Source organism: Hippoglossus hippoglossus, chromosome 1 (assembly GCF_009819705.1).
Source record: "Hippoglossus hippoglossus isolate fHipHip1 chromosome 1, fHipHip1.pri, whole genome shotgun sequence".
NCBI lineage: Eukaryota > Metazoa > Chordata > Actinopteri > Pleuronectiformes > Pleuronectidae > Hippoglossus > Hippoglossus hippoglossus.
In genome coordinates this window covers 26,095,045-26,105,044 of record NC_047151.1, presented here as the reverse complement: position 1 = coordinate 26,105,044, position 10,000 = coordinate 26,095,045, and the positions used below count along the sequence as shown (strand labels likewise).

At 42.3% G+C, this 10,000-nt stretch overlaps 3 protein-coding genes across 5 annotated transcripts in view; 1 reads left to right on the top strand and 2 right to left on the bottom strand.

Annotated features, from left to right (window-relative positions):
• Window positions 1-5,068, top strand: part of LOC117762108 (parvalbumin alpha-like) — a 28,779-nt gene extending 23,711 nt beyond the window's left edge. Inside the window, exons 2-5 of the mRNA XM_034586576.1 lie at window positions 2,895-2,963; window positions 3,126-3,255; window positions 3,393-3,502; window positions 4,414-5,068. Coding sequence (XP_034442467.1) covers window positions 2,903-2,963; window positions 3,126-3,255; window positions 3,393-3,502; window positions 4,414-4,439 — 327 coding nt within the window. The 5' untranslated portion in view covers window positions 2,895-2,902 and the 3' untranslated portion in view covers window positions 4,440-5,068. The remainder of the gene's footprint in view (window positions 1-2,894; window positions 2,964-3,125; window positions 3,256-3,392; window positions 3,503-4,413) is intronic.
• A 629-nt stretch (window positions 5,069-5,697) lies between these two features.
• Window positions 5,698-10,000, bottom strand: part of baiap2l2b (BAR/IMD domain containing adaptor protein 2 like 2b) — an 8,848-nt gene continuing 4,545 nt past the window's right edge. For 2 of the 3 annotated variants that reach the window (XM_034586543.1, XM_034586529.1), the window contains 7 exons: window positions 8,907-9,011; window positions 8,126-8,228; window positions 7,819-8,026; window positions 7,282-7,347; window positions 6,844-7,165; window positions 6,688-6,728; window positions 5,698-6,104 (listed from right to left, as the gene is read on the bottom strand). In XM_034586543.1, the coding sequence (XP_034442434.1) occupies window positions 6,029-6,104; window positions 6,688-6,728; window positions 6,844-7,165; window positions 7,282-7,347; window positions 7,819-8,026; window positions 8,126-8,228; window positions 8,907-9,011 (921 nt within the window). In that variant the 3' untranslated portion in view covers window positions 5,698-6,028. The remainder of the gene's footprint in view (window positions 6,105-6,687; window positions 6,729-6,843; window positions 7,166-7,281; window positions 7,348-7,818; window positions 8,027-8,125; window positions 8,229-8,906; window positions 9,012-10,000) is intronic. The other variant, XM_034586537.1, reaches the window with a different exon arrangement.
• The window catches only part of LOC117762058 (dynein heavy chain domain-containing protein 1), a 34,377-nt gene continuing 30,520 nt past the window's right edge, over window positions 6,144-10,000 (bottom strand). Inside the window, exons 46-47 of the mRNA XM_034586507.1 lie at window positions 8,305-8,311; window positions 6,144-6,154 (exon numbers count right to left, since the gene is read on the bottom strand). The gene's annotated coding sequence lies outside the window, so the exon portion shown is untranslated. The remainder of the gene's footprint in view (window positions 6,155-8,304; window positions 8,312-10,000) is intronic.

Sequence of the window (10,000 nt, the reverse complement as noted above, 5' to 3'; positions counted from 1 at the left end):
TCTGTACTGCTTCAACAAACGGAGACAAACAACCACTCACTCTCACATTCTCACCTCGGGTCAATATTTAAATATTTAAAAAAAGAATTTAAGAATTTAAAGCAAATTAAATTAATAAATCAAACAGGACAAACAGCAGCACCGACCTGTCAGCCTCAATGGTTCTTCCTCCTTATCTGGGACCAGGCTTCTCTAAATTTATTTTAAAGTGACAACTGTGGCAGAGTGAAGACACAGGCTCCATAACGGAGAGATTACCGAATAAATCAGAGCAGATAAGAGCAAGAAGGACGGATGTGCGTAAAAATAAATAAAGAAGAAGAAGAAGAAGAAGAAGAAGAAGAAGAAGAAGAAGAAGAAGAAGAAGAAGAAGAAGAAGAAGAGGGTCGGGCAGAGAAGAGAGAGAGAGAGAAGACCTGGGTGGAGATAAGGGGGCAGTTAGATAGAGCGGTGTTATTAACAGGCCTGTGGGTGATTTGTTAGCGCTGCAGAGAAAGAAAGAAAGAAAGAAACAAGATGGAGAGAATACTGAGAGGAGGGGAAGAGGTGGTGGGTGAAGGGCTATAAAAGTCTTATTGTGACCTCCTGCCCAACGTGCTCGTCTTACCTCCGTCACTCCTCCTCCTGCCCTGTGTGTCACCTCTCTGGGGCATCCACCCATCCATCCATCCACCCATCCATCCATCCATCCATCCATCCATCCATCCATCCACCCATCCATCCATCCATCCATCCATCCATCCATCCATCCATCCATCCATCCATCCTGCAACTGTGTGTAAAATACCTTTTGTTAGTTTTATAAACATTTAAACCAGAGTGATTAAATATTTGTAGCCGTGTGATTTTGGAGGAAAAACTGAGAGAATGTTCTGCGAGAAGCTGATTCACATTCACACAAAAGTAAATTAAAATATTGAGGCATATATCAACGTGAACAGGGGTGAAAACTCTGCAAAGTTAAATATATATTGCTGTTGATCTTCATTTCTGACATTCTCCTCATGCTGCTGTGTGTTACTGTTTTCTTCTCTGCAGGGTCTGTGTTACACAACATGTTGGGAGCAGGTGTTGCTCTAATGGCTTCTTGCTGTGTGGCAGTTAACAGTTTGACATATTCTAGATGTTTTTCCATGTTGTCACTATTGGCCGCTCTTAAGAAAAACACCAGGGCCAGATGCCGAGTGAGATTACCTGAGTTAATAAAATATACTTTGTTAATAATACACTTGCTGTGTCGTGACTCACTGCTCGCTGTGTTTTTACCAGAGTTTCAATCTCTAACGATTTCCTTCTGATCTGAAACCGTGTTGACACACGCTTCAAAATATTAAACTCTTGCCTCCTTCAGGGAAAGTTGACTGAGAGTGCACGACTGAGGAAACTCTTTACGATGCAAATTCTGGGCTCGTTTTTTAAAGCAAATGAAAAGACAAAGACTCAGAGTCTCAGTGGAGCTGGAGTATAACCTCACAGTGGTCATGTGTATACGCTGCTCGATGGAAGAGGCTCAGGGACACTTCGACCTGCCGCAGAAGAGGAACCACAGTTTTTCTGTCTCGACCAAACCAAAGTACGAAGACCTGAGACTTAAAGACATTAGTTTGAGACATTACGTTGATTTGTTCATTAGATATTATCAGTGGAAAAGTTTTAACAGCTCAGCACGAATCGATTTTCTCTAATTGCCTTTCGACTCCGAAAGTCCGACTGTAAAAGGTGGAGAGGAGCTGTGACTCGGGACAGAGAGCAGGTCGAATCAGAAGGTCGGTTGTTCGATCCCCGGCTCCTTCAGACTGCATGTGAAAGTGTGTGATTGACAGAGGTATGTGAGAATGTGTGAGTGGTGCAGTGTGACTGTGTGAATGTGACCTGTTGTGTCAAGTACAGAAAAGAAAGGGATGACTGTCACTTGTCCTTTACTTAGGAAGGTGGAGTATTTTTAAGGGATCAACACAGCGCAGCCTGGAGGGGAACCATTGAAACTACTCCACCGGGCTCTGCCAGGCTCTTATCCTGTGCACGGCACATTTACACACGTGCACACACTCACAAATACAACACACACGATTGAGCTCAGGTCCCTTTTAGACACAAACACGTTCGTCAATGTCTTGACAACTGAAACACAACAAGCCTGAGAGACTCCAGCTCAGCTGTGACACCTACTGACCCCCGCAGGCTGCTGCTGTGAACTGCAGCCAAGGGCACATGCTGTTTTCAGCCCTTAGGGAAAATTCATGTCACATTTTAACATTTTCACTGGAAAGGTTTAAGGTTATCACACACAAATCATACAATACATTCAGGAAGACAACATAGAAGTGTTGTAAAGCAGTGAAGAGATACTAAAGTCATACATTTGCATTATTGACGGACTTACTAAATTTGAGGGAATTTGATATTTTAGGAGATAAATCCCTTTTCAGTAGTTTGTGTTGAGGTCGCAGCTCTTTAACTGTACATTGTTCACCAATGCTTGCTGATTGTGGGAGATGTTGGGTTTCTATATAATTTAGTACGGACTTGACCTTATTATTTATGTACCTTTAGATACTGTATGTTGTGATTTGGTGCTATACAAATAAAAAGGAATTGTTTTACGCCTATTGTTGAAATTCAGTATGTTGTACAGCGGAGGTGGAGTTCAACACTGTTTTTCCATCACACTGACAGCACCTTGTGTGTTTATGTATAAATGAGACAACCAGAAGTTTCGAGAGAGAGTTCACATTAAAGAAGTAAATCATTTGTGCTCGTGTGGTTACAACTTGCATAATAAAGTGGATCAGTTACCAAACCCTCCACCTCCCGTGCTCCCATCTCTTTGAAATATTCTCCTCCTGTCATTTCTTACCCTCCGTCTCCGTCTCTCCGTCTCTCCGTCTCTCCAGCTGACAAAATGACGATGACAGATCTGTTGAAAGCTGAGGAGATCAAGAAAGCTCTTCAAGCCTTCGAAGGTCTGTAACCGTCGCAGATTTGACGTTCACGTTCTCAGCCGACACAGAGAAGTGACATGTTGTTCAATCCACATAATCACACACCATCCTGCTCTGAATGTGTAGAACTACAGCTGGATATGATTTCACTCTTTGTAACGTTGCTCTTTTTGCCTCTTGAAGGAGAAACATTTGATCCAAGAAAGTTCTTTGAAATGGTCGGGATGAGGGCCATGACGGCCGAAAACGTCAAGAAGGTCTTCCGGGTCCTGGACGTGGACGGCAGCGGGTTCATCGAAGAGGAAGAGCTCAAGTGAGGGATTCACAAAGACCCAGAAATACACAAACACACACACAGCAACAAGGCTACAGGCAGATAAACAGTAGATTGTGTGGAGTCTGGAGTCTGTCATGTTTTCACTGAACACCGTGAGGGATGATTCTCTGCAGGTATGTACTGAAGGGCTTTGCCAAGGAGGGCAGAGATCTGACTGACGCAGAGACAAGAGAATTCCTCAAAGCAGCAGACAAGGACGGAGACGGCAAGATCGGCATCGACGGTGAGAGGAAGTTGCTAATGAAATATTTTATTATTAAAGAAAAGGTAGAAACCGGAGTGGAAGGAGATAGCAACATTTTGACTTGTATTTCTGCAGCAAAGGAGAATCAAACTTAAGATTTCAGCAAAATTTCAACTGTGTAAATAAGTAATAATGTTTTGTACAAAAAACACAATCTCAAAAACGTGAATCATAGTTTACGTGTTCAGAGGAGTTAACTTACTTCAGCTCGTCAGGAAGTTGCCTGGGAACAAAAGTCAGGAGTGCATCTCTTAATACTTTGCAAACAGTGGTCAAAGAGAAATAAACTGAGCATCTGTTAGACGCAAATTAATAAATATTCAGCGATCCAGTAGATATCCAGAGCAGCAGGACCGTGTCTGAGCGACTGAAGAAAAATGAAGTACAGTGTGTTTAGTAAGAAGTGCAACAGTGTGGCTCATAACCGTGTGTTGTAATCGTTTTTGGGCAGAACACCATTTTAAGAGACATTTTGACACGGCTGCATTCCATTCCGGTGCTTCCAGGCTACTGTGCAAACCAATGGCTTGGCCCACGATCCAGAAATCTTGTTTTTATAGCATCAAATAACTTATTAAAACCAAACTTTCAGGAAAAAATTCATGTTTGAACATATATCAGTGAGTTGTTAAAAAATACCTTGTGGGTACTTTGACTTTTTAGCTTGGTCCATGTCCCATCCACTAACATGGAGGAGGCGTTGGCTTCCCTGTGCATTATGCTATTATTTACACCTGAGCTATTTCAGGTGTAAGTCAAAAGGCCTTTTTTTCTACTTATTGGATTTATTGACGATATAGAAATAAAGACTATTTCCATCATTCTCCTTTTATCTGTCGATTCTGTCCTATAACTTTTGCACATTCAGCATTTTAACTTTTCTCTTCCAGAGTTTGAGACCTTGGTGCATGAGTAGGGGACAGCCGAACAGCCCCTCCCTCCTCCTCCTCCTCCTCCTCCTCTTCGTCCCTGCATTCATATTTTGTAACGGCCACCCCCCAAACTCCTGTCACCTCCCTCTGGACCCCGAGCACGGAGTCACACGAGAGCTGCTCGCTACCACACCTGAGCGGAACCAGGCCGACGGGGAGTCACCATGAGGAGAAACACGCAGGCATCATAGGAGCCATTTTTTATATATATCTCATATCCACTCGCTCATGCTGTTTGGGTTTCAGAATCATTCTTGATGATTTCATGAGGATAGTTTGTGGTCTGAAAACAGGTGGTGCTAGTGCTGTAGATGGTGTAGATGTTATAAAGACTTCTTCCTCTGTGTATTTCAGGTTGTGCATCTTGTCTGATTGGTTTTACTTCTAGATGTTCACATAACAGTGCACTTTCCTCCCACTCCTCCTCCTCCTCATCCACCTTCCCTCACCTCACCTCCTCTCCCCTTTCCCTTCCTCCTCCTCCCTTCCTCCTCCTCTCTCCCTGCCTCCGATCAGATGATGTAGTTAAGTAAATATGAAATATAAGACGAGCTGTGAAGGGAAAAAAAAAGATCTGAGTAAGAAATGATAATAAATAAAGGTTGAGTAATAACTGTCTCTTTACTTTTTGTTGCTCACAGTGGACACACAACATTCAACTCACTAAAATACACCGAACAATGCAAAACGTGTCACAGAAGGAGAAATACTGCGTTAGCATCAAATATCACTTAAATCAGACGTGAAAGGATTTTTCTGTCAAATCAGATCTGCATCACATGACCAATCTAATCTGATTCGGGAAACATTTGCTTAGAATATGAAGATAGAAAGAAAGAAAGACATGTTACAACTTCAGTAAAATAGATAAAATAAATAAACGTGTTAATATCAGCTGGAGGCTGTAGCTTCATATTTATCAGACAGATTTGAGTACAGCAGAGTCTCAGGGAAAGATTTCAAGAATAATGTTGTAATATTGCGAGAATAAAGACGTAATTTAATGATTAAAAAGTCATAATATTATGAGAATAAAGTCATAATCGAAAAGAAAGTTGTAATATTACACAGAAATAAAGAAAAATACTGTAATTTTATGAGAATAAACTCATGATTTAATGAAAACAAGGTCATAATTTAACAGAATTAATTTTAAATTTATAAAGAAAAAGAAGCCACAATATAATAAGAATAAAATCTGAATTTAATGATATTTTTATTATAAATATATTTATAATATTCCAAATATATAGTTATTCTTTTGAAGTGGCCCTAATAATAATAATAATAAGTGTATTTCCTACAAATTTTACGAAATGAAACCAGCACCTATCAACATAAAACTTTATGATTTTGATATTTAACCATTAAGATTTACTACAGTCACAACACCTCATCTGATCTATAACTGGACAAGAAACCCAGCGACTCTTCCTCAGCTCTTCTGACTCCGACCCCTTCACGTTTCAGACGAGACGACTTTACACAGAAACAAAACAAAATGCACATCCTGCCTCCACAACCTGATCCGGCAGCGTCGGTTACACACCCGGCCGGCCTGAGGGCCGACGGGTCAGTGGATCCGAGGAGAAGATCTGTCATTGGTCGTCGTGGGGCGAAGCTTTACTGTGGCGAACGGGTTTGTGCCTCTGAAACGAGAGGATGACGGAAAATGTTACACAAAACCTCATGTGCTCAGCTGCTTTCTGCCGACACACATAAAGAACACACACACACACACACACACACACACACACACACACACACACACACACACACACACACACGGACACACTCCAGGCTGGATAACTAACACCAGTCAGAGGTGGATATTCAGCACGTTCCAGAGGTCCTATGTCTTTTTTTTTTAGGGCTTATTGATTTAAACATTTGTGGATCTTTCAAGACTGAAACTGACAATCTATCATTTAAGCATCTGTCTACTGAACAAAATGTTTGCTGAAAACATTGTGTCAACCACCAAGTGCAACAAAGGAACCTTAACCTATAGTACACTTGTTTTATCTATCATCATTTTTATGACATGGGAAATTTGCCGAAGTGTATTCAGGATATTGTTCACACTGAAAAGGCACATAAATGGATACTTGATGGTTTTTCAGATACAGCACTGATTCTGCAATCTTTAATAAAAATGTATTCACTAAATCCAGGACAATAAAAACTAGCTTGTTGATTTTTGGGAATCAAGTCGTACACGTTGATATTTACCTGGGAAACAGAGGGTTTTCAGGTCCCTGGGGGGACAAGGCCTAAAACAAGAGAGGATCAATGTGAGGAACCCAAACATTAGACTTCTGATTAGATTTCTGTTTCATGCAACAGGAAAATAAAAGCCAGTTCTTCTCAGTGTTAATCCTCTGGTACCTGGACATCAGATTCACTCCTCCTCTCAGGGAGGGGGGAGATCGGGTGAAAATCTACTGAGCTCCTCCTCAGGTTCTGACTCGGCAGAAGCAGAGGAGGCGGGTGTTCGTTGTAGCTCTTCGCTTGACCCAGCCTCTTCTCCGTCGCTGGCTCCGCCTTCTTCTCGGGGAGCGGAGAGATCGGCCGGAAGTCTACGGAAGCTCTGCGGTTGGGCGTGGCCGGGGGCGGGACATCGCCGTAGCTCTTGCTCTCCGATTGCTCAGGGTAGGTGTCGGTGGGATCCAGCAGATTGTTCATACTGTGGCTTCTCAGGGAACCACCGCTGAGGGAACACACAGGATTCACATGTGACAGGGAACAGTGTTAGAAATGCTACAGACGGGAATGGTTTCAGACAAATAGAATACCCTGAATAAAATTGATGCATGTGATTCTCACCTTGTCGCTAAAGTGTTGGAGAAATCTTCAACGGGCGCCACATAGGCAGCAGGAAACCAGCCCTGACTGGAGGAGACGACACAGAGTGAAATCCCATATCAACCATTACACTATTTCCTGCTCTAAATAATCAAACTAGTGTTTTATTCTACATTTCTCTTGTCAAATAAAAACCTACATACAACGCTTGACATTTATTTCATGGTTTCAAGTGGTAAATAGTAAGTTTTACAGCCTTATTGGACAAAATTACACTTAGATCCATGTGTTGTGTTGAGAAGCTGATCAAATACCAATGACTCCACTATTACAAAACACCTTTCAGCCTATTATCTACTTTACGAGACCGTTAACCTGTCACCATGTCAATAATTAATAAGTTTATTCATCTCTCTCGTCAATAATAAGCAGTAAAAAAAAGAAAGTTGTTCCATCACAGCAGTCTGATACGATTTCTTGCGGTTGCTGTTGCCAGAGAACATTCAATGCCAATGTAAAAATCTGAAATGGGGCTCCCTTCGGTTTCCCTCTACCCACCGCAAGCTGCTGTCAGTGCGTCCGTACAACCAGCCGTTGCGCGGCTCCTGCACCAGGACGGTGACGGTCTCTCCTCTGTTGAAAGGCAGAAGCTTCGGGTTGGACGAGGAGGGGTGAGACACCAGGGCTCTCATGGATCTGCCTCCCCCCAGACCCAGAGATTCACCCACTGAGCTGGAGCGAGAGCGGCTGGGCAGAGGTGACGGTGCTGGAGGTGGAGGAGGGACGGGAAAGAGATGTTTATCCTTACGTTCATTTATGATGTGACAATGTACAGGTACTGTGATTAGTAGTGTATACCTCCCACCTCTAGAGGGCACTCTGCCCAGCGCCTGTTGCTCCCTCCTGGCCCACGACATGTCTTCATCTCTGGCAACCGTCTGCAGCAGGGAGCTCACTGAACCTCGGAGCTGGAGACACATCAGACACACGGAAACTGACTTGAGGAAACTTAATTAGCCCCATAGACTGTGAATAAAGATGGACGACGCTTCTCAACTTCCTCCCATTATCTAGAAATGAAGCCCAAATACGGGTTCCGCCATCTTGTGCTTTTGATGTCACATATTTAATTAAAACTAAAATTAGCAGAAACATGAACAATTGAAAAAAGACCTGTGTGATAAGAACGACCTAAAATGACAGAACCATCTTATTTGCCATGTATTTCAACCTTTTTTAGTTTGTTGCATGTCCCATTCAATAACATGGAGGAGGCAGGGTTTGTGACATATACTGTAGCCAGCCACCAGGAGGTGATCAAGAGCCATCACGTCGTCTATCTTTATTTAAAGTCGATAATAGTAAAAAGACATCTTCTTAACAAGCCAATTCTAAACAAAGACACGTCTCTGATATTATCTGATAATACATTTTTTAACTAAAGGCCTCTGCTCCCTTGTGCAGATAATATAAACTGCCCTTGTTCCTATTTGACAATGTACTGCACCTTAATATGAGAATTTACAGAGCACTGAATATAACAGTATAATAGTAATAGTATGAGTAATAGTATTGAACATAATTTACTGAACCATAATGTCCCCATAGACAAGAACAATTGACTAAAGCAGGTAAAGTGCTGGTACCTGTGCCTCTTGTTCTAAGTGTGTGGGCGTGCGAGGTCTGGACCCTCTGGTCTCGTTCACTTTCTCCTTCCAGCCGTCGGCCTTTTGCTGAAGAGACGCACCGGTCTGCAAACAGAGAGAGAGAGGAGAGCGACTCACTGAGTCACAGCCTGATGAGAGAGAAACTCACTCATCAGCAACGCTTCAGTAGATAAGACGATGGACACTGAGACGACATGAGGAGAATGAAAATGAAAACAGCCCAATGAGACAATGACGTCAGCATCAGATAAACTTCACCTTCACATGGCTTTGATCTGTGCTGTCTTATAGTTATAGTTATGAAAATCACAGAATCAACTATCCCTGTAAAATAAAGTCGAAATGGAAATATGAATATTCACATCGTATGTTAGAGCAGCTGCTGAGGTCAAGTCTCCTTTTTCATGAGAACGTATTAAATGAGGAGACATTTTAGTGCATTTTATCAAATTCTTGCTTATAATTTTGAGTTAACATTTGTTTACTTTTTGATTAAAGCCGTTTTCAGATATGTAAATGTCCGTACAACTGGATCTGGACTTTCTGGAGTTTGCCTTTCACATCTGAAGAAAGCATTTCAATCAGAGCCAGTGTTCAGGCAAGGGAAGAACATCACGTTTAAACTCAGCTGCAGAGATTCACATGTTCCGTTCGACACCTGCGTCGGCCCGAATCACCAAAAACTCTCAAATCTCGTTGACTTTCCAACTTGATATCTTCGTCGGTGTCTCCTACATGTGTGACTCCTCTTTTTCATCCTGAGATACATTCATTTTAGTTTTGTTTCCTCACTTTTGCGTCTGTCACAAGTTAGAAACGTTGTCGACACGACCACTGGCTCGAGGTGAATCCTCCAGATAATCTGCTGCATTCTGACACGGTCTCATTCGGACATTCGCCGGAGTTTTTACTACAGCGGCTGGAAGAAGAAACTCTGGAGATTTTCGCAGCAACTGACTCTGACATTTGCCTTTTTCACAAACAGCCCCTCTGGACACTTTCAGGAGATCGTTCGGATTCTTGAAGCAGCTGATTAGCCTGAATTTAGCTGCATCTGAACAGCACAGGAAACC